The sequence below is a fragment of the Passer domesticus genome, chromosome 3 (genome assembly GCF_036417665.1).
Source record: "Passer domesticus isolate bPasDom1 chromosome 3, bPasDom1.hap1, whole genome shotgun sequence".
NCBI lineage: Eukaryota > Metazoa > Chordata > Aves > Passeriformes > Passeridae > Passer > Passer domesticus.
The window spans coordinates 46592837-46616710 of record NC_087476.1 but is presented as its reverse complement, the minus strand read 5'-3'; the positions used below and the strand labels follow the sequence as shown (position 1 = coordinate 46616710).

Here is a 23874-nt window from a genome sequence, read left to right as displayed (position 1 = left end):
TGCTGGCAATTTTGCTTGTGTTCTTAAATTTTATACATGGCAGTAGAACTGCACACTTGCTGTGCAGACAAAGGTTTAGAACAAGCTATTTATTGATGCCACATTCCATTAATAAGTTTCAAAATTTGGAGTTTAAGGAAAATATCTTAAAAGTAGTGACTCACTCTATTTCAAATATTGTTTGCTCAGGTACTCTTACTGTCGCTTTGTGTGTGCATTTTAAAATTACTTTATCCTTTGTATGACTGAACATGCTTATGCTAGCTGGTATTGCTACTTGCATTGCACAAAGAACCTGCAGGAAAGCTTTTCATTCCCGTGATGGAATGACTGCTAAAATAGAGCACCAGGGTTAAATGAGAGGTATACATGCATATCTGCTGGAGCTGCACATTTGTTTATGGGACTGCAAGGGCTGATATAGTTGATAGAGCACATGTAAGCCTTGAGGCACCTGGAGATTTTACTTTGGACAACAGAACACTCAGAGTGCCTTTGTGTGTGACAATCCCAAGGGTGCACAGGAGAAAGGAGGCAGTGTGGGATATGTGCACATCTAGCACTCATCATTACTGGTAGGTAACTCATGTTCTGTTTTCCTCCTAGCAGTTATCTGCATGTAGCATATATCCATATTTTCAGCACAGTGTGCTCAATAACAACCATTAATTCCTTCCCTGGCAGACTCAGATTCTTGAGGGTTGCAATTGGAGCAACACTTTATGTTGCAACCCATCAAGAGTTGTTAATATATGTAACATCTATTGAATTGGGAAGACAGAGCTTCAGGATGATGCTCTGTAGATGTCTAAGATAAATAATTTTCTTGCTGAAATTGTCAGCACAGATGCTGCTCTGACAGAGTATGATCTGACGCTTTACCTGGAATTGCTGTAACAATCTTCAAACAGACATGCAGTCTGCAATAACTAGATAGGAAAAGTCAAGTGAATATCTTAAAATACTTCACTTTTTGTAGTTAGGGCACTTGATACATCCCAAGTGTAAAGAGATGACTGACTCCACTAACGTGGTTTGACAGAGGAATACAGAAAGATGAATCCTCCAGTTCAGGAGGAGCTCCATAACCATCATTGACAGAAACTGGAGGATTCCATTAAGTGCTCTGTATCCCGAGCACAGAGCACAGAAGAGGGATCAATTTGATTTTTCCATCTCTCTTGTCATTGAAGTGATGGCCAAAAGTCATTAAGGGCATAAAATTTTTGTCAAGGATAGGGACTTCTGTGAGCTGATGGTTCCAGACACAGGTCCCAATGTGAAGCAGGTGAACTACCTTAGATGTACACTTACTTCAAGAACCTTCAAGAATTCAGTGAGGTAGGCAAAGACACTGAATATAGACTGCTGCAAGTTCAACTTCTTTCGGACTTTCAGGACTAGCCACTGCTCCAAAGCCAGAAGATGGTTTAAAACATCATGTAGCAATTCCTGTAATGTACTCAAGATACTCATTTTCTTTGCCAATTAGAATTGCTTCAGTGAGATTTTACCATTGTGCAAGAATGAGTGGAAAGCAGCACTTCCTATTCTTAACAGCTATCCAGAATGCAGACTAAGAGAGGGAACAACTTGAAGTACAGATACCAAAGCATTCCTTTGTTTGGTGGCTCCAAATGCTGGAAGTCCATTAGTTCTACAGTTACTCTTTTCAGGATATTGGGAAAGCAGGACTCTTTTGGCAAGTAGTGATTAAAAAGGTTAATTTTGCTGAGTCTTACTTGATTTTGCCAAGTAATCTGCCAATTAGAAGGACTGGCAGGAAAGAATAAAAGGAAACAGCTATCCCTGGAACATGGAAATCATTGCCTTATTGGACCATGCTTGAAGATGGCCGTTCAGGGCAACTATTCTGAGCAGATGCCTTCAACTGTTTTTGACTTCATGTCTGTGTTTGGAGGAGGAGTAAATGCTGAAATCTTTCAAGCAAATACTCTGTAGACTAAGCACAACACAAAAAAAGATTTTATGCAAATACTGTAATTTAATTTCTTCCTGGCACAGAGAGTAATGTCACATTCTCACACTATTGACATGAAGCCATATAAGATTGCTAATAATCATGATGACCTTTCTGGTTCGAATATTTGTCCACTGGAAACTGGTTTAAGGGTGTGACTTAACTGTAAAGAGTCCATCCAAAAACTATCAGATGACAAAAACTTTCTGTCATGACTTCTGTGGTGTCAAGACCTAACCTACATCCTGTAAGTTACCCATTTCCTAAAAGGAATTATTTATACTACCATATAACAGAATAGCAACCACCTATTCTGCACTGAAATATTTACCTACTTTCTAGTGTTTCAGCAAGCATAATTTCCCTAAATTGACTGCATTTTTACAGTAAAAAGAGAGGTAAGGGTTCCGTGGTTTGGGGAAGTCAAAGGGAAATTTACTGCCTCGTTCAAAAGCAAATATCCACATGACCATGTCTAAATTGATGGGTTTCTGTAGCTCACTGCCTTCAACAAGAAAACTTTTAAAAAAGGGGAAGGACACATTGATTTGCATGTGTGAATTCTCCAGCTAATCTTCCCACTTGACTTATAAGAAACTGAGTGATGCATTTGGGGTTTGTTATTTTAATCCCCACCGTTTAAAAGCCCCCCTCTGAGAATAAATGAGACCACCACAGCTGTGTGACACTGTAATTGAACCAAAAGTCCTTTGGACTACAAACAAACATGGTATATAATCCATAACCCCTCCTCCCCAAGCCCTATCCTCTCCAGATGTCTTATGGCACAAGGACCACCAGCAGACTGCTCCTGACAATTAGGATGCTCCTGTACTAACCCACCTAACTCACTCAGGTGCCCAGATGCCAAGGTGCTCTAAGGAAAGGGCAACATGCCCATTGCTGAGGTCAGCCCTGTATCCTTGCAGTACAAAATGTGGTTAAGCGTTACTTTCAAAAATGTTTCAGGTCTGCTTTTATTGGAGCATAAATCTAGGTCTTAAGTGATTATGCAAATGAAGTAATTATGTAAATCTGTAAGACTTATGACAACTGGAATTAAGACTGAGGATGTAAATGTGGACCTTGCTATCTTGCATTTGGCATGGGAGTTTTTATTTTTCTGAACATTGTAATATGAAAACCTTAATTCTAACACAAATCTTAACTAACAAATCAGGTTGATGGGCAGAATGATAAAGGTTAAACATAATTTGTTATTTACACTTTTCAAAACCATACACAGATCCCCGTGTTCTGAGTGCTAAACTCTTGTGACCTATACATATGTTGTTTATTTTATTAGACTACATGTGAATGAAGTGAACAGCTGTGACCTCCCCTTGTACTTCCAAAGGTCTCTGATAAAAAACAAACAAATCCTCTTTAAGAAAAAAAAATTAATTTGGAGCCCATCCATTCTGCTTATATAAGGACTTCTGAATGTAATAAAAATATGGAATAATTTCATAATTAATAGTGAAGAGGCAGGTAAGGGTGAATCTCATACCTATTCATATGTAGTTTTGGAGTTTTCTCCTAACATTTCAGTTACAATGCATTGTTCACCACCACTTTCTGTGTTTTCTAACACAGAACCAGACTCATTGTAAATGGGTATGACGTTCATATAAGCCTCCACGTGGGCTGAAACTGAGTTCAAGCAATGCCATTCCTTCTTTGTGCAACTTTCTAAATATGTTATTAAAATATGTTATTAAAAAGATCTCCCTCTTTCCATACATAATTTAAACAATCCTTTTTTGGATTGGGTGTGACTTTTTAAGTATAATCACTAAACTGATACTAGTATTTATTTAATAAAGTCACTAAAATTATTGTGTCTGCTCTGCAGGCTTATATTGCTTTTATTACACCAAATTATTTATTTCAAATTACACAACAATTTATTTCAACAGTACACAAAAACTAGGTGTGTGTAACCCATTGTTAAACTAATGCATATTAGTTATTAGTCTTATAAAGATTTAGTTTATGTCAAAAAATGAGACAATTAATCGGTGTAAGTTTTGAACGTGACTAAAACACGGTCCACATATTTCACTGTAAAGCACTTACAGCAATTATCACCCAATATCCCTTCTCTATGCCTCCTGGACTGCACACACTCCTTTTTCCCCCCCAGAAAATACAGCTCTTCAAATATAAACATGCATAATGAGAATCCAACAACAAAAAAAAAGAAAAAAGGCCTCTGAACTCAGCTGGAGAATGAGGCTGCTGCCTCCCCAGCTACAAGATGGTGTTGATCAGCTTGGCTTTCTGCAAGACAGCTGCTCACAGCTTCTGCTAAGCTGTGCCCTCAGTATGGGATGCAAAGAGAGGAGATAGGGGTACTGGAACAGGAGCCTGGAAATAGGGAATATTGCAGCTCATGTTATGGTGCAGAGGGAACTGAAGAAGGAAAATGCAACCAAGCATTGCTTTGTGACTCACTGACACCATGTATTTTATTTGCCTTGTTCTTGGCCTGTACAAGTTTGATGATCTCTGTCCTTGGTCTTCTTCCACTAACTCCCACTGCTATGTGAGCTTTTGCATGTGTCAAATGACCCAGATGTTTTTCCTCCACTCACTGTCTCCCAATTTGACTGAGCAACTCCTGGGATTAACAGGCAAAAAAATGCATGAACAGGATGTATTTTCAGTAACAAATCTGCAGCTAATTGAAAACTAAAAATTAATTTAAATATTTTTAAACATTTAGTCAGTAGATGAGTGATTTGGTGCCTTATACTTTTTAAAATTTTCATATGTAATCATATTTAGAATAATTGAAATTCTATGATGAATTACCAGAGTCTGTTACAGATTCTCTGCCTTTTAAGACTGAAGTAACAGAAAATTTGTTCACACTTGCCATATCACTGCCTGGAGAGATGGAGGAACACACAAAGAAAGCAAGCAGAACATAGCTGTAGCTGGCTAGGCTCATTTAATCCAAATGTTTAATAACCAAATGTTCCTAACAATAAATAAGAAACAGCAATCTATTTTGTGTCAAAGGATATATTTGAACTCCCTGGGCAAGTCTGGCTTAAGCTTATGAGGTATGTGTTAGTGGAAATTAAATACACAAATAAAAGATTAATATGTTCTGAACTACTTTACCAACAAAGAGGAGGGGAGGATACGGGCATGAATTACACAGTTCTGTACTTTGTTCTTGAAACAAGCAGAATAACTTCACCTCAAAGCACACAGTGTGAACTGCACAGGCTCTGACAAGAGCCCAGGCCTGGCCAGGTACCCAAATCAGCTCACTGTGCCCAGCTGGAGTCACGTCATGTCAGTGGACACGTTAGCTTAAGGCACAAAGCAGTGATAAGAACATATTTACCCAGCTAAGAGGAAAAGTGCAGTAAATCTCTCTGTGTCATTTTCCACCATGTTCCTCAAACAGTTACATAAACCCAACCCACATTTCTCTCTCACTATGTCACAGATATAATCCTCTCTCTAATAAAATAATAATAGCAAAAGATCTACATTTGAAAAAACATGTTAAATAATTTGCAGGCATGATTAACAGTTCTGCTGTTCTGCTGAATGGCAAAAACAGTTCTGCTGAATGGTAAAAATCTGGTTATAGCAAATAGGGTATGGTGGTTTTTAGGGGCAGGATAAAGTTTATTTGATTCTCTGTAACTGTGTGTCCTCAGCTGAACCTACCAGCCCTTTGCTGTGTGAGGATTATAACTCACGCAGTTGGATCAGCCTCTGTTTCTATTTTTAGTGCAGATCTTGCTCCTTATTTAGTCCTGATTGCATAGCCAGAACTGCATTCTCAGCAGCTCAGTGAAAAGCCTGCCTGTTCCATTTTATAACTTTTCCAGACAAAAAGATGGGAAGCCTGTAGCTTTCCAAACAGTCTTATTTTAGGAGCTTGCAACACGATACAGTCCAAAAACCCAAGGGCCACAGGAATCCCTGCTGAAATACTATAGACTTTCCTGAAGTTTTACACAGCAAGAATTTGGCTGCTTCTAAGTTAACTGGGATATTTAAAAAAAAAAACAAAAACAAAAACAAATAAACAAACAAAAAAACCAAAAAACAAAACAAAACAAAACAAAACACAAAAAAACCCCAAAAAACCAAAAAAAGAAAAAAAATACAAAAACCAAACAAACCAACAAAAAACCAAAAAACCCCAAAAACAAAAACAAACAAACAAAAAACAAAAAAAAACCCACCAACCAAAATATCCAAACAAACCCAAATAACCAAAACCAAACAAACCCCCAAATTCTCCAAAAACCTTCTTCACCCTAAATACTTAAAATATATCTATTGATATAGTAATAGACATCTGGATTAAATTCTTCAAAAAGCATTTTATCCTCCTTAGATTCATAGTTTATAAATCCAATTCAGGAAGACAACTACTAGCCAAAAACAAAATAAACAAGGAAAAATGGAAAATGTTGGTTTAAAGAATCTCTTAGCAGGGATGACCACACAGAAATAATTTTCTGCCACTCAATTAAAACCATAAGAACATTCCTGGTTTTGAACAAATTTTCCCCACTACAGCAAGGAATTTCTGCAATTCTGTCAGCATCAGCTAAAATGCTTCACCTTCACTTCTAGGATTTGCTTCTGGAATATCTCCTCAGTCATTTATACTTTGTAAGCTATAGTTCCATTCGTTGCACACAAGTGCATAACTAAAACCCAAGATTAAGATTATCAAGACCACAGTGAGGCTATAAACACAAAAAATGCAAAAAATCTACATGGACAATACATGTAAAATACATTTTTATCCACATGTACTGAAATACAATGTCAGTATGATATATTCTCATTGTAAATTTAATTACCCCTTAGTCAAAAACTGGACAAATTACAAAGCCAGTACAAAACAGAAAGGCCATAAAAATTATGCATTCAGCAGGTCTGCATTTGCATATTCTGTGTTCCCCAAATATCTTACTGATTCTGTGAAAATGGAGAATATTCCAAATACATGAAGTCAAGTTCCATATCTTGATTTAAATGATAGACTTGGAATGCCACAAGAAGTACTCTAGATCACTATCTGGAAGGCAGAGAGTTAGAAATGGAAAAAACTGCAAGTCATTAACTGAAAAGACCCAAGTACTTGAAAGCCTGTTCATTCTAGCAACTCTCAGAAACATTGCACCCTTGTACCCTGAGTGGGGATTACTGAAATTTGGCTATTTGGGATGTGGAATGTCTTGGCTGAGCTTCTCAGTGCTACACATAAAGTTGAAAATCTAGCACATTTGGACAAATATAATTTAAAAATCCTGACACCAAGGCACCAATGTGCAAATTGAGGCGATGAAATCACAAATTTTGTGCCTACAAATTAGGAATAAAAAATTAAGCATTACTATTCTGAGAAAAAAGTATTTAAGAACAGAGTTTTAGTCTCAAAAAGCCACTCAGATTTTTTTCAAGATTATACTGAGAGACTGAACTGCACGTGAAATCCTTCAGAAACTAAAAACCTAACACAGCCAGAGACTAAGATAACTTCCTTTAAGCCCTTTTAGAGGGCTGTGCATGAGAGAGGAGCCCAAGAAGCTGATACTGAGTTGCAAGCATTCCAGGACACAGTTTGAAAGTCTGTACACCTTTATATTCCAGGAGGGTGTGGAAAAGTTTTTCACAGGGAGACCCTCTACGGAATCATCACAAGATTTTCTCTAGCAAGCCTCTGGCATGGATTTTCTTATGAAACACCACAGCATCGTGCAAAAAGTATCAAATTACTCACAACTATTCTGGACGTATTTTTTCATAAAAAACGTGACTGCTGAATCCATTTGGAAGAAACCTGATCTAAGTGTATATAGCTTTGTTTGTAATTCAACACTATAACGAGTACCCTAACAAATTATGAGTATTTTGTAACTGATGTAGTAACTATTTCTGTATTCATACACTCTGAGTGACCATTTCTGTTTTGAATTAGGAAATCTGCATAACATTAAAATAAATTACTCAAGTGCCATTTTAAATCAAAATTAAGTAGGTCACTTTGAAGTCAGCTTTGATGGGTAGTTTTGTTGTTGGTTTTGGTTTTCTTTTTCAAATGAGAGCATGAGTCTGTTCCCTCAGCACCACTTAATCACTGGTAACTTTTATGAAGAGCAAACAAAAGGCCTCTTCTGTTTATCCATTATGTCCCTAAGAGGTGAGAACAGCTAGATGCAAATGAAAATCATTAAAGCATTCTGCACTACCATTAACTGTCTGAATATGTGTCTATGCAAATGCAGCACATTACCCAGTGAAACTGCAGCCTCATGACCTTTTGCATGGAAAATCTATGCCTTATGACTCTCTTAACAGCAGAAATGCTTTCTATGACGTGTCTTTGTGTAAGTGTTTGGTTTGGACAGGTACAGTAATGGAGTGCAAGCCATTTCACCGAAACATATTCAGTTTCAGATACCCCTTCACCCTGTCTGGGGAAGGGATAACATCAGAGATACCCAATTTGCAACAGTGCTATGGTACAAATAATAAGCCAAAATGTGATTGCCCACATCCAATCCTGCACGCATTTACATCCATAACTTCACGCAAATAAGTAGTTCCATTTAGGACACAATGAACATATAATAATGCACAACTGTGACCGGTTTGTAGGATTAGAGGCCTAATTAGATATTAAACCTACTGACCTAATTCTTTAAAACTTTGTCCTTTGTGCAGCCAACCCAAATGGTGTGCAGAACCTGGCTATTCCCACTCAGTGCCACGGTGCCTGCCTGACGAGATGGGAACTTAGAGAGTTTAGTCCTCCAGCAGCAGTACCTGCTGACAGAAATGCCCTACAACTCCTGTCTTCTTAAAAGCTTGAACCAGAGACATAGTTACAGTGGCCCAGACAACAGATTACAGGACATTTATTGCTGTTCAGTCTCTCTCTCCTTGGCAAAATACAGGTCAGTCTTCAGGCACAAATTTGCACCCGCTGCATAAGCTTTTCTAGAACGAAGTCTTTGGCAGAGGCTACCTCCCCCCCTTTTGGGACATAGACCTTTGTTGCATGCTTTTATGTAGCAGCAGAGTGGTTAGGACAGTGCATTATTCAACAGCAGCTGAAGAGGCAACAGCAGGCTGGATTCTAGGCTTTCCATTTGAAGGGACACCAAGCCAACCTCTCCTGTCTCAGTCCTGGCACACTCTGAGGAGAATCCTTCAATCAGCAGGTAGTTGCATGTAAAGCGTCTCTTACCTCCAGATTGGGATTTTGCCAATCACTGCTGATGACTGGAAGACTTAGAGGACAAAAAGAATAAGGAAATTTTAATTTCCTAGGCCTGCTGATGTTTTTTTACATTGGACAATAATTAGAATCCTTACATACACCATACTGAGTGCAGGGACAAAGGACCTTTAGGCAGGGGCCCTTCTTACTTATTTATTTGGATGTTATGAAAAGTTATCAATGCATTTCAAGGCCAGGCTGGTGGTCTAGTGGAAGGTGTCCCCGCCCTTGGCTGAGGGCTTGGAACTAGATGATGTTTGCAGTCCCTTCCAAGCCAAACCATTCTGTGGTTCTATTTGAAGCACGTGGAAAAGAAATCAATCAATGAAACTAAATAACCCTAAAGGTCTTTTTCTGAATTTGGCAAATTGGCACATTTTAAAAATCTGATTTAGTAAAATGGTCCCAAGGAACACACCTGAATACCACTCTGCTTGTCACCTGGCCAGTATGCTGGGGAGCAGTTTAGGACTGTAAGAGCAAGAGCCATCCAAAGCAGCATTCCCACAGAGGTCAGGGACAGCCATGGAAGGCAGGGTGATGCAGTGGTTTCAGCAGCCCTTTTTCACTTCTCACTATAGCTGCAATATATGGTAAGTAACATTACAAAGGATCCAAAGGAGGAAATTGTGAATTCTATTCTAGTGCTACAGTTCATACCAAATAATTTGGTATTTTTAAGCCTTGGAAGTAGCAGTGTTATTAATTTTATAAATTATTAAATTAAAATAAGCTTTAAAAGTTTTGGGTTCTTAGGAACATATATATTATGCTAACAACAATCAATATTTACTGAAAAGTTGTGCCTATAACAGGCTCATTCATCTCATTTTCTGTCAGAACACAAGAAATGAAGCTGTTTATGTTTCCAGGTAACACACTTTATGCCATTGGCAACTACTGCTGTATATTCTCTTTATCTGAGTGAAATTTACTTCTAAACAGAACTAATAAATTTAAAAAATGCTAATACTTTCAAATTGTGATAAAAGATTAAAGCTACTCAGTATAAGCTAGAAAAACATGGATGCTGTAGATTCCTTTGTTTAAAATAAGTAATTTCTGAAGTACTTAAAAAAAAAAGCAATTCTGTGCCAGTAAGAAAAAGAAGAAATTAGGGAACTGACTAGTAACCTTGGCTGGAGCAAGAGACGGGAAACTCAGATTAGTGGTATTGAAAGCTCGATTACAAAAAAGCAGCTAAAACATGTGGCCTTTAAACATGGAGTTTTCTTCCTCCAACAACAGCTAAGAAAAGGTGGACATTTTACATAAGAAATCCAATTTCCTATTCAAACAAATAGATTAAAAAAAAAAACCAACTTAGAATGCTTTTAAAAGCTTATTCATTACAGCACAAAAATACAGTCTGATTGTTAATGTGTACCTAAAGATCTACCCAGAATAGCCACCATAGCTGCTATCTTTAGATAATGCTCAAGAAAAAAAAATTAAAATCAGGGTATGGAGAAAAATGTATTGTTTAAAGACATACCCATTTTCCTCAAACACAAGACACCTTGGCACTGACAATTCTTGTTCAAATGTCCAGCCCTAATGCCTTATTTCAGACTGTTGCTACAGCTTTGCAGACATGCCCACAACTACAGTTGATTTACTGACTGATTATCTTCTGTTTCCTTTTAAAGGTAAAGAATGTGTCTAAAGCTGTGCTAGAGAATGTGATCACTTCTTAGAAGGTTCTCTTCCCTCTCTGAACAATGTGAGACTCTTTCAAACTTATTTTTATGGCATAATCACTTCCTATTTCCATCTGTGCATTAGTAATTTCACTCCCTTTTTTATTTCCTTTGCTTTTTTTCCAAAAAACCACAGTCCTAATGCAAACACATCAGTTAATTATTAGAGATTAAAAATTAAACAGGTCAAAAGCCTCAGTCCTGTTCTCAGAAAAAAACAGGAAAAAATACTGTCTCCACAAAAAAGCTTACAAAGTAGCACAGGGAAAGGAAGGTGGAGGTGGAGTGTGTGAAGAGGCTGGAATATGGAACAGTACTTGACACTTCCCAGATTTTGGAAGCAGTGTTGTTTCATCTTATTAGCCAAGTCATCAAATTCCTGCTTTTAGACAAAAACAAGTGTCACTGATTTTCTAAGTAAAACAGCTGCAAGATGATTCAAGACACAGCAGGAAACATGCACCATATTATAACAGAATCCAGTCCCAGTCACTTAACTGCACACGGGGAGAACATGGCCCATTTCTGTACATGACTATGTGTTTATAAACAGCACACATGATTTCCATCCCCCAAATCCAGAATCACAGTCTTGCCTTTCAATCTGTCCTAACCTCAGTTAGCACATGGCATTGCATTAGCAGATTTACTCTATTAACCCTATTTTGCATCTGCAGTGGTACCTCCCTCATGCTTTGAGACATAAAACGATCAATACATGGGTAGGAAATTAATTTTATTTGCAAAATTCAAATTGTTGAGGTATATCTGTGTGCAGATGGGGTCTGCAGACTGTCATAATACTAAGAATACTCAATATCATCCCTTCAGTGTGAATACTAAGGAAAAAAGAATACTAGCAAAAAAGCATTCAGTAAATGAACACTTTTGAAACTAGGCTTCAGTAGCTACAAAATTAGGTTTTTAAACATCTAGATAAAAACCTTACCTCTGAAATTGCATTAAACTTAATTTCAGATGAAGAAAACATGAAAATGTTAGCCTTAAAGTACAGCAGAACACTAGGCAATATTTACCTTACAATAAAACAAACACCTCCACTTCCCCCAAAAGCCAGAACAAAATACAGGGTGTACAAAGGAACTCTTTAGATAGTACATAACTCAATTTTTGGAACACATATGGTACTCCAATGAAACCTCAAAAATCTCTTAGGATGTGCTGCATAGGTTACAATGCAGAATGGGAGGTCCAAAGGACTGTGTAAAAATTCTGTAGCTTAAAGTAAACAGTGACTATTACAGGGCTCAAGATAAAACTGGAATATAGGAAAAGAAGTAATTCATCTATACTTGTGGTGCCACAGGAGCCATTGTGAGGTCTTGTTTTATTTGACAGCTTCATTAATCTCCAAGAGGCTACAATGTGGACAACTTTGAGGACACTGAGAGACTTCAACATAAATTAGTGAGGCTAAAATGCAGCCAGAAAACTGTAAAATTAAATGGAACAGAAGAAAAAGCAAGCTACTGCTATGGAAAAGACTGAGAGAAATATTCTGGAACAGATTCTGGAATATATTCAGTGGGATGGCAATACCCCAGAAGCATCATATTTGTAAAGGATCTAAGGATAACAAGCAAAATAGATTTGTAAGAGTACCAACAAAGAGACTAATTTAGATTTGGGCTGCATACTTGGAAGCAGAGTATCCTGGAGCAGGAAGGTAACGGTTTGTCTAAACACGGCTGTAGGCAGACTGTGCAACACTTTATTTGTGGACAGCCAGCAGAGTCCTTCATACCTCGTGGTGGACCCAACATCAATACTCCCAAGTAATTAATTCTGCCCTACAAATGGAGGTCACACGATTGCCTGGACATAAAACATAAATGCCTCATCCACACTCTTTACAACCATGTCTGGAAGTCACAAATGTGTTCTAGGCATATTACAAGAAAGATCTATGCAAATTGGATGGAATTCACATAATAATAACAGAAATTCTTTGGAGCTGGAAAGAATCAAAAGGAAATGTTACAAGCCTAAACAAGTGTTACTTTACTTAGCTAAAGCTAAGCAAGTAAAAAGTTAAAAATGCTTTTTTCTTAACATTCAGTTTGATCGGGAAAATTACTTCAAAGGAACAAACCCCAGGAAGGAAAAATAATTATTTGAGGTGACAAAAGGTTATATATACATACTTATTTAGGAACTCAGAGAAAGCATATACTGAGTTCTAAACTAGAAATAATTGTTCTAATAGAAAAAAATACAGCAGGCATCTGAAACTTCAGTAAAATGTATACATTTGTATATGACAGAGACCAACAGAGATGGACAAAACATTTAATGGAGCTCTGCCATCTCTAAGCTAATCTTAAAACATTTTAAGTTTACTCTTATAGCAACACTCCTCTTTCCTTTTGAGTAACAGATGGCTGGTTGTGATCTACATATTGCGCTGGGGCTTCTTTCACTTTGCCTGATGCATGAATGAGGAATGCCTCCTGTAAGTCAGACTACATGGCAGAAAAACAGAGAGCTTCTAAAATTAAATGGCTTTCACTCCTTACCATCCAGCCCCATTTCTGTGATTCATTCAAGAAAGCCATTTCCCATTTTAAAACAACAAAAATTCAAATAATAACCACATACTCATGAGTATTTGACTACACAAGTTATAGAAGAATGATAGGGCTTTTGGCAGTTATAGTACTTGAAAATTTTCCATTATGACATCCTTCTAATTACTTATTATTTGAACCATTTGGGCTAACTGTCTTCACACCAGACATATTTCTCAATGGAGACTTTCAACTAAATGCTTCAGCTGTTCATAAGAACTACAACATGAAAAATTATGTTTCACTTTCCTGTTTAAAAGCAATTCTTACAAGCATCTACCTGAGCTGCATTGTGCAGAATAGAAATTCCAGAGTATGGAGGGATTGGCAGCTCTCTTGTAAAAATAAACCTATTACTTGGATTTTTTTAAGAAAAGCTATTCAAATACTCAACCAATTTTCTTTGTATACTCCACTACTTGCTAATAAATCTGTTGAACATACCATTTCCCATAATAGTATTAATGCTCAAATGTTATATGTCATTACACACTGCTTTCTCTTTTGAGTCCATTCCCAACTTTTACAGTCATTAGTACAAAGCAACAGACAGAAGGTTTTTAAATAACGCTGGTTCAGCCATGCCAACAACTCTAGCACTATTCCTCAATTATCTAAGACTTAATCAGTTCATCTTAATCAAATTTCATCTATGAAATTCTCACTTTCATATAAGCAATCTCTGAATGTCACTTACTGCTATACTGTTAACTGCTTCCCAACAATGTGTGCTCTTGTTATACTAAACTGAATTCCTTATGCAATCATGTAATTATTTCACTCTTGACAATAGGTCATTTTCCAAGCATGGAAGGGAACCTCAATCACTTCCTGACATGTAGAATTCTGTCAGCAAACCTCATCTTTACAATTAAGTGTTCAGTGGCACTCTTCTTACATGAGGCATGTGCTGCTTCTCAATTAAGTACACGTTCTCAATTTTTTCAAAAAGTGGCATAGTTCTACATTGTTACACATGTAATTCTTTATTAATTTTAACATTTCAATTTATATAATTTTCTTGAATACTTATACATTTTGCTGTAGGCACATTCGGTGGCAGATTCTTCTGATACAAGGGCAACAGCAAGACCTGAAAATATTAGAAAAAAATTATTTAAAAAAACAACAAAGAAAAGGGTAACTTTCAATGAAAACTGTTTGAAACATAAGTTGCTAAATGCAAATACAACCCAGGAAAGAAAAATGGTCAAAGGTAGTTTGTGTTTTCGTATAAAGATTATGTATGTGACTTTGTACATACAACTAATTTTCAGATAGGAACATATACATAAGGACATGATGTGTGTTGCAGAGGGGTTGCCTTTTACACTGCTGTCCAGATTTTCTAAAACAGAAAGCTGTACCAGGTTCATGGTATACACTGTGTTTTGTACAATGATGATGAGAACTCATTTATCCTAATGGCTAAATTGTCTGCAGTGATTAGAGGAACCCATTATTGAAATGTTCAGGGATCTACATGCAGTCCTTCTAGAATTCTGATAATCAAGTGCAGTCATGCATAATAACCAGCAAACATCATATAACCTTTTCCATAATCTTGTCAATCTCCATATTAAAATTTACTGAAATGCTCTGCCCTGCTGCTTTCACTGAGAGAAGAAATCCATTCACCCATTGGATAGAAACCTTCTTTCATGGAAAGTTCATTTCTAGTTTATGTCTAATCATTCTACATTGAGAGTGTTCTTTGTCTTAAATATTTTTCTTCTTTCTTGACTCCAAAGTTCTAGATCTTATTTGATATGCTGTTCTCCTTCAAATTTAAAGTTATTAGCAACTTTTATTTATATGCTAACTAGGACTGCACTAAAGACATTAAATGGGCAGACTCCACCTGCACCAGCTTCCAATTTTATAGTCCTTCTCTCAAAACAATCCCTAGAACTTCTCATCAGCAATTCCTTACGTTATGCATCTTCCTTCTTTTCTCATATGACACTATACTGAATCTTTATATGAAGCTCAGATTAAATGTGATTACGGTGGTGCTTGGATGACAGTTGGACTAGCTGATCTTGAAGGTCTCTTTCAGCCTTGATGATTTTGTGAAATAGACTTAATTTTGTCAAATAGTTATTTTATTTTAAAAATACACCTTTACCCCAACAAAATCTAATGTTACTACACCAAAGATATATTTCTTTTTTTTTTACTTCCATGCCTTTGCATAGCCTATATTATCATTTGTTTCCTATGTCCTATACAATGCCCATGGGCTCTCCTTCAAGCACATTTGTGACTTTCCAGTCACATGGCACTGTACTTGCCCTGACAGGTTTATTAAGAGTCTTTGCTAAAAGACTTTTTGATACTTCTAATATTTTCATAGTTGAGACCTAGTTTCATTTTCCCATCAGGTTTCTAGTGACAAGACACTGATGGCATAATGCCACTGACTACTGCCTAGCCTGTAGCTAGTAACTGAGAATTAAAACAAACAAATAAATACATCTAATTAATTAGGATCTTAAGCATTCTTTCTTTCTGTTACCCCTAGAAATTAATTCAGCAGTCTAAGAGCCACTTTGAGGCAGTTTGGTATGCACAGGTTGCTCAATTCCTTGCTGTTCAGATACTGTCTTTAGATTTTTATCTGATAACATCCAGAGAGTAATTGTCTTTCAGCTGGTCTGATGCACATGCATGGTATTGCTTAAAATTCTGGCTTTAGTGGGCTTAACTACCTGGGGTATAAGCAAGGCTGGTCAGAACCCTCATGTGAGGACTTCTTGCACTGTGTGTATGGAGCCTTAGAGTCTAACAAGACTATGGACTGTCACACATGACATTTGGCAGGCCAGAACCATACAGCACAGCACCACGTATTTCAGCGTGAAGATTCAGATCTTCTTCACTCACTCAGTCAGTGAGGCCACACTGGGGGAAATAACCTTCCTGTGTAATGCAGACAGTCTGACTGTCTAGGTTGGGATACCAACTGGATGGGCTGCATATAACTCTTTATCCATGTGTCCAGGCCTTCTCCCTGCAGAAACTGAGTTTGTCACCTGCAGAAACAGCACCCAAGAATATGAGCCACACTCAGCTCTCATTCTGAAATAACAGTTTGGATAAATCCCTTGAGTGAGAGAGCACTCCAAGATTCCAGATCACAGACCTCAGAAATACTGAACATCCTTGAAATCAATAGGAACTCAAATATGGCTGACTAAGTGGGTTTTGAAGTTAAGATGTACTGCTGGAAATTCTACCTTTGTGTCATAGTCTAAACTCTTATCACCAAATTTTGTTGCACTCTGCTACTATAAATAGTAGCAAAATGTGGATTTTCCCTTGGCTTCCATCATGTATAGTCACTAGATGATTCTGTTTCTGCTATATTTACATTTATAATTTCTTGTGAACTGCAGATATCATTTTGTGACCAGGTTTTTTTAAAGTAGCTACACAGTAAGCATTAAACAGAAAAAAAAAAAACCTGACATGCCTTTTGTTTAAAAACACAGGGCAAACCTTTATTGTTTTTACTCCATGAAGAAATTCTGACTTAAAAGACAGTAATCAGTTATGCTGATAAGTAATACTATTAATACTCAAATTTTGATTGTACAGCTGTTTAGCTGTGCATGATTAGGACCAGTTATATATTCAAGAGTGATTATTTTCATGCAAATACTTGGCTGGCTAATGGGGAGAACAGCTGCTGCTTAGCAACTGGAGGAACAGAGAAAGGGGGTGACTTGCTTTATAACAGAAAATGGCATGAAGCCTTAAGAGAGAGAACATGTAGTATTTGGAGTTACCAGAGGAAATGAGAGGTAGTGCTGTCTGACCAGGATATTTCCTTTTACAATTACTGACTCCCTAGGACAGCAGCATTTTCAGGTAATGAAGTGTAAACTACAAGAAAATCAATATATCATACATGCACACACATGTGAGTGAACAACACATAAAACAACTCCTAAAAGCAAATACTGACACACAAATTGAAATGTAGGAAATCCAGAAACAGGCTTGGTGTCTGTCATCTGTTGAAAGGGTTAAACTGATTTTCAGACTGCAGCAACTTAAAACTACCAAAAGCCAAGCTTTCTGGAAGAAGTGCTCTCTTTCTTCCTGCTGCTCAATCTCAGTCCCTGCACTGCCTCCTCCTCCGTGCAAACACAGCCTTTCACACCCCTACATAATGAAACAGATCAAAGACCTGATGGAGGTTAAAACTAACCCATATTTCTTAGTGGGATCGCTTTTACCTGCTCAGTTTCCAAGTCAAGTTTCTTGTGCAGCTATTCAAATGCTCGCACTGACATGAGGAGGAGAGCAGGGGACCTCCTGTGACAGTGCTGACTCAGTCTTACATAGGTGCAACCCTGCAGACAAACCTACTGACTCGACTGCAAGACAAAACTGAAAGCAGAAGTGAGCTGCAGGAAACTACTGGAAACTGAAAAGGCAGCACTCAGAAAGCATGCAAGTTCCACAAAAGTGTCTGCACGGGTTTAATGTACACGTGGATTACACTATTTACACCAAAAAGGAAAATCACTTTCTTTTTTTTTTTTTTTCTGAGAGTAACATTCCACATTTTCAGAAATCAAATTAATACCTCATATGAACAGGACACTGGCTCTAGGTTAGGTATCAATTGTTCTTTCTGATTTCAAAGCATGGCTCTCCCTGATTTTATAAACAACACTAAAAATGTTGTCATTTTAAACAGAATACTCTGCATTACATGCTTTAGCAAATCCTGCTTTATGCTTCCAAGAAGTTAGTTATTTCTGCTTTCTACACTATTCTACTGTGGGCAACTGGTTTCTCTTCAGCAGGACTCCCAGGTATGAACTTGTGCTACATCTCACACACCACACTCATTCTGGAGAAACCAGAATCCACCAGTGGCTCAAATGTCTTGGTTTGTTCACCAACCCAGCTGAGGGGCAGATACAACATCATGTTCTCCTGCCTGTGCAGATGACAACAGAACACAGCAGTGGACTGGTACTCCCCAGCACAGAGCAGGACTGCTGACCTACCTTCAGCTGGTGCAGGCACCAGACCACATCTGCCAGTGCTCACAGGCATTAAACCGTCAGTGAAATACACAGTGGTGGGAAGACACAATGCTCAGCAAGTTCAGATCATGTGAACAGAAAGAAAACAGAGCATGGAATGGAGTAACACAAGAACTGTTACTGTCCACACCAAAGTTCTATGGAAAATTAAAGAAATGGATTAGTGAGGGAGCAGTACAAAATGTATTCAAATAACAATAGCCAGAGGTCCTGTTTGTTAACAAGCCCCACCAGTAAGCTCCTAGTGATTTATTAGCCTTTGTGAAATCTAAGTATTCATAAGAGTATTTTTTGCAGTTCCAAAGGTTTTCCAAATATTAGCTTTGCAAATGTAAACAACTGTCAAAAATTAAAGTTGTAGTTCAGTTATTCTTTAGATACAATGAAAATCGTTTGGATTTCAACCCTATTTCAACCACTTCTGTGACACAAGATTTCTTGATGACTAGGTAGTTAGATTTTCTTTTTCTGTTCACATAAAAATGAGTTTAAGGAGGAAAACAGATGTGAGCTAGAGAAAATAAACAGCTTACAAAGAAAGAGTAGGAAATCAGTTACCCCTGAGCAGACAGGCAAGCTTCCTGTTCATTACAATGAAAAAATGAAGGGTAGCAACTGCCTGACCTGTCTTTTGTTCAAATCTAAACCCGAAACACATGTAAGCGAAATGCGAAACATGTGTTGTACATACTGGACGTTTGTCAGGTTTTATAGGTCCGTGCGTTTGTCTCGTATCACCCAGCCCTGCACGCACATGTGTCAGCATCGCTGCGAGTGCGTGGGAGAGCATTTGGCCTCGTCTCCCACACCGCCAGCTCTTCGGGCATTTGCTGTGTTTTGGGGGTTTCACCCCCGGATCTCTCAGACAAAGAGACTGCAACAGGAACCTCAAACCTAAACTCGAGGTTTTTTCAGTGCCTCAGCCTAAAGTCAAGCCTGTTTTATGGCTTTCGATAAAAACCTGCAGGAGAGCGCTGCAAACCGCAAAGCAAGCTCTCCTAAAGGGCTGAGGAGGAGGAGCAGGGGCAGCAGGAGCGGGGGGAAGCGGGGCCGAGCCGCCCTCAGGGACCCGGGGCCGCGACCCCGCCCCCGCCGCTCCGCCGCAGCGCGCCCGGCCCGGCCCCGCCCCCTCCGCGCGCCCGGCCCCGCCGCCAATCGCCGCCGTTCCTCCGCAGCGCCGGCCCCGCCCCTCTCCCGCGCCGCGCGCGCTCACCGTCACAGACCGAGGGCGCGCGGGCGCCGGCGGGAGCGCGCCCGCCCCACCTCCTTCCTCGCACCCATCTTCTTAGCGTTTGGGTTTTTTTTTTTGGCTGGCCCCTGCGGAGTGGGGAGACTCACCTCGCCGCCATTCAAAATGGCGGTCGACCCAGCTTAACCCCGTCGTGTCCCGGCAGCGCTGCCTCTCCCGCCCCATCCGCGGCTCGGGATTCCGCAGCCTCACCCCCAGCCCGCGCGGCCGATCGCCGAATCACCGAGGCCGTCCCTCTCTCCCTCCCTGCCTCCGCCCTCGCCACCAGGGGAGGCGATAGAAAGATTTCCCCCCCGCTCCCACGCGCGCCCGCGCCCAGCCTGCCGAGCCCAAGCGAAAGTTGGGGGGGGGGAGTGCGTGTGTGTATCGGGGAGTGACGGACACCTCCTCCGCTCCCTGAGCCCCTTTCCCCCCCAACACATGGCCCATCCACCCCCCTCCCCGTTCCCGCAATGGTTGCATCCGTGACGACATCATCATGGCAACAGCAGCTGCAGCCCGGGGCCGGGGCGCCGCTGTCGCCGCCGCCGGGGCGTCCGCGGGGCACGAGCCCGCGCTGTCCCTGAGGGGCGCGCGGCCGCGCGGGCTGTAGGAGCGCGCGGGGGGGGCGCGCCGCCGCGCACGCGCCCAGAGCGGCGGCGCCAGGCGGGGGGAGCGGAGACACAGACAAGGCGCGTGCGGGGCTGCGCGCGCCCCCGCGGGCGGGCGAGGAGCGGCAGGCGCGGGGAGTGCTGCGCTCGCGCGCGCGCTCGCTGCGGCGGCGGCGGCGGGCGGGGGGAGCCGTGCGGGCTCCGCGCTCGCTCCGCGCTCGCTCGCTCGCTCGGTGCCGTGCTGGTGCCTCGGCGGCGGCGAACAAACATGTTCTCAGTGCGGATCGTGACTGCCGACTACTACATGGGCAGCCCGCTGCCCGGCCTGGACCCCTGCCAGTCCCGCTTCCGAGAGGCCCCGGCCAAACGGGTGCCCGTGGTGAGAGTCTTCGGCGCCACCCCTGCAGGTAAGGCGCGACCCCCGCCGCCGCCACCGACGGGCGGGCGGGGACGTGCCCCCGCTGCGGCGCCGCGGGTCGCGCTGGCGCCGGCCCCGCCGCCGCCCACCCCGCTCCCGCTCTTTGTGGCTGGGTCGCGCCCCCCCCTCCGCGCCCGGCGCCGCCGCTGCGGCGCTCTCACCTGCCGGCGGGGACGGCAGGGCAGCGGCCAGGAGTGGGGACCTGCCCCGGGTGGGGGCTGCGGGGCCGCCGGGGCTTTGTGCGGGGCTGCCCCGGGAGAGCGGCGCAGCTGTGCCAACACCGGGGCCGGCCCGTGCCGCCCTCGCTCCCGGTGCCCGCCGCCGCTCTCCTGCCCTTCCCGGGCGCTCCTGCTGCGGGAGGGACGGGGGGACGGCGCTGAGCGCGGGGCAAGTGGGACTTGTGCGGCACTTGGGAAGTGGGGGCTCGCGGCGCGGATCGCGCACGGCCCGAGGCAGCGGTGCTGCACTGCAGAGAGGAGCGGCGTCCTGAGCGCCGGCCACATGTTGCCCCCCGAGACTCCCGAATGTCACATGCCGCTTCTTCGCTGCCTCTTGGCCCTGTGGCCTGGTGCTTACAGCCGTCCCACGTCTCAGATGTGCTTCTGACCAATACAAACAAATACGTTGTCGGAACAAAATTTCTAACAGATTAAATACTTAGGAAAATTAATTTAATATGTATTGTAGTTTGCTCATATGTTAAATATTAAATTGGAAAAAACCCTGGCTTTTGAGATACTCGACATAGTAAGCATCATTGCTTGTCATGTCTTTACACTTATGCTGTGTAATGCTGACCTCGGGAATTAAGGTATTTCTGCATATTTTATTGACTGGCATGTTGAAAATTATCTATTCATGCACATACATTAAATCTTAGGCAAGACAAAAAGCGTGTAATAAAAGAGCACAGCAGAGGTGTCTTTCCCTTCAGGCAGTTATTGTAGTAGAGCAGCTATTTTTGCTGTATTTTTTGCTGTCTTGTTTTTTGGGTTTTTTTTGTTTGTTTGTTCGTTTTTTTTGTTTTTTTTTTTAATCCAGAATTAACTGTCTTCTCTATTTAAGCACAGAGGAACGTGACATATTCAAGCTGTTGTGGTCTGATGCAACTACAGCTCAAATTATTAGGTGAATGAGTGGGATTAATAGATACAATATTGAAATAGTGGGACCTATTTTATTGTAGCTCTAATTCTGCATACAAAGGAGATATTATGTAATAATATTTATGTAATGGCAGGAGTAACTATTTCATGATTAAAAAATGTAGAGCCTGAGGTTGTTGGCAGGTAGCAGGATTTTTGTGCATGCGTGTGGTTAACTCATTAAGGCTTATTTTCTTTTAAGAAAATGTTTAGGCTATGCCATATCATGAATGTGGCATCATAAAGTAAACAGTGAAGTAGTTTAGTTGTCCAGCTATTAGGAATAGGGTAGGAAATCCCTGGCTTCCCCAACCATAAACTTTAATGTCAGTTTGCATAATAGAAGTGTTTCTAATTTGTCTTCGTTAGAGAAAACAATTCACTAGAGTCTGCAAAAGCAGTGTTACTTGTCCATCCTATTTATTTCCTTTTTGAACTTTTTTTTTAATGTTTTGTACCTTCAGTAATGTTTGTTATTAAGCTTCATGAGCTTCTTACTGCATCTCTGCATTGTTTTGGGCTTTTTTTCCCTTTTTAGAAAAGCAGGCAAATGTAATTCTGTCTCTTCAAAGGCGTTGCACCTAAGCAGTCATTGTCAGAAGTACTCGGTCAGTGATTCTCAGGCTATTTCTTGGGAGCTGAAATTTAAAACCAAGTGTAATCACTTACATCTACACCGACATTTTCTTTGAGGAAAAAGAAATAGTGAAAACAACTTCTAGCATACTGTCTAAGACAATGGGATGTCTTTATTGTTTGGCTTACAGGCAGTGTGATTTTTCTTCACTCGAGTTGGTCTGGGTGGGAGTAACCCTTTCTCACTGGTTTAATGTGTGTGCCTGGCCTCCAGGAAAGGTGCTCAGTTGCCTTGTTGCCTCCATGGCAGCACCCTATTATGAATGTATTGGCTGCTCCACCTCCAGCATGATTAACTTTGCACCACTCTTGGTGTTTATAGCTGTGTACCCAAGCTGTGCTGGTAATTGGGAGTCAGGGTCAGAACAGACTCCGAATGTCACCTGCTGAGTCAAGGGGTTGTGATTGGTATGTGGCAGTGCCTTATGCAGATGTTCAGAAAGCCAAACGTATGGCACTGCTGTACCTTATGTCCACCAGCAGCTAAGGACAGTGGTCCTGAAGGCACCCACCTGTGCTTTCTGCCCCATCTTGTGGAGATACTGCACTCAGGGAGGTGTGTGAATGACAGGGATTGGCAGTGTTACCTCTGAAGGCTTTTATGTAAGCCAGTACTCAACAATTAATTTGTAAAGGTTTACTGGTACAGTCTATAAAATGAAAGTGGCTTGTGGCTGGGGGAGGAAAAAGCCAGACTTCTAATTAAAAGTAATGGAAGATCAGCTTCTAGAATGGACTGTGCTGACAACAACAATAACATTTGACAACTTTCTTTTGAGGAAGAAATCTTGTTGTATTTGGTAAGGTTATGCAAATTCTGTCATGATGTCCTACATCTTTGCATAACAAGAGCTTAAAAGATGAGGAATCAAAATTTTGTTTAAACCCAAAGATCTGCCTGTTATATTCTGTTATTTTGTGAAATAAAGACTAAAATTCTGATTACAGTAGCAAAAGGTGAAGTGAGCTGGTTGAGCCATTTCATTCAATTTTAGCTGTTTAAGCAGACTGGCATGTCTGTTGACATAGTGACGTGGACAAAAGTATAATTTCAGAAATGCTGCAACACTGCCGTGGTGGTAATACAATGAAAGCAGTGTTGAATTCCTGCTTTATTGTACAAGAGCATAGATATTATCTGATACACCAGTATTGTATCTCTAAGGGAGTCTCATAATATTGCTGCTTTTACATAAAAACAGTAGGTTTTAATTCACTGGGTAATGCT

The 23874-nt window shown here is 40.7% G+C and overlaps 1 protein-coding gene and 2 long non-coding RNA genes across 8 annotated transcripts in view; 2 read left to right on the top strand and 1 right to left on the bottom strand.

Annotated features, from left to right (window-relative positions):
• LOC135296518 (uncharacterized) overlaps positions 1–19787 on the bottom strand; it is a 32008-nt gene extending 12221 nt beyond the window's left edge. For 2 of the 4 annotated variants that reach the window (XR_010358601.1, XR_010358603.1), the window contains exons 1-2: positions 16429–19787; positions 14578–14635 (exon numbers count right to left, since the gene is read on the bottom strand). This is a non-coding gene — a long non-coding RNA (uncharacterized LOC135296518). Of the gene's footprint in view, positions 1–3970; positions 4605–6941; positions 9265–9672; positions 9836–14577; positions 14636–16428 lie in introns of those variants that run through there. The other 2 variants (XR_010358602.1, XR_010358600.1) reach the window with 2 other exon arrangements.
• On the top strand, positions 8398–9464 carry LOC135296519 (uncharacterized). The gene is made up of 3 exons (XR_010358604.1): positions 8398–8493; positions 8696–8928; positions 9082–9464. It is a non-coding gene; the product is annotated as an uncharacterized LOC135296519 (long non-coding RNA).
• Positions 19788–20388: 601 nt separating the features above from the next.
• The window catches only part of REV3L (REV3 like, DNA directed polymerase zeta catalytic subunit), a 112405-nt gene continuing 108919 nt past the window's right edge, over positions 20389–23874 (top strand). Inside the window, exon 1 of one of the 3 annotated variants that reach the window (XR_010358598.1) lies at positions 20389–20854. Coding sequence is in view for 2 of the 3 variants with exons in the window: in XM_064412942.1 (XP_064269012.1) it covers positions 20716–20854 (139 nt within the window). In the remaining variant the exon portion in view is untranslated. The remainder of the gene's footprint in view (positions 20855–23874) is intronic. The other 2 variants (XM_064412942.1, XM_064412941.1) reach the window with 2 other exon arrangements.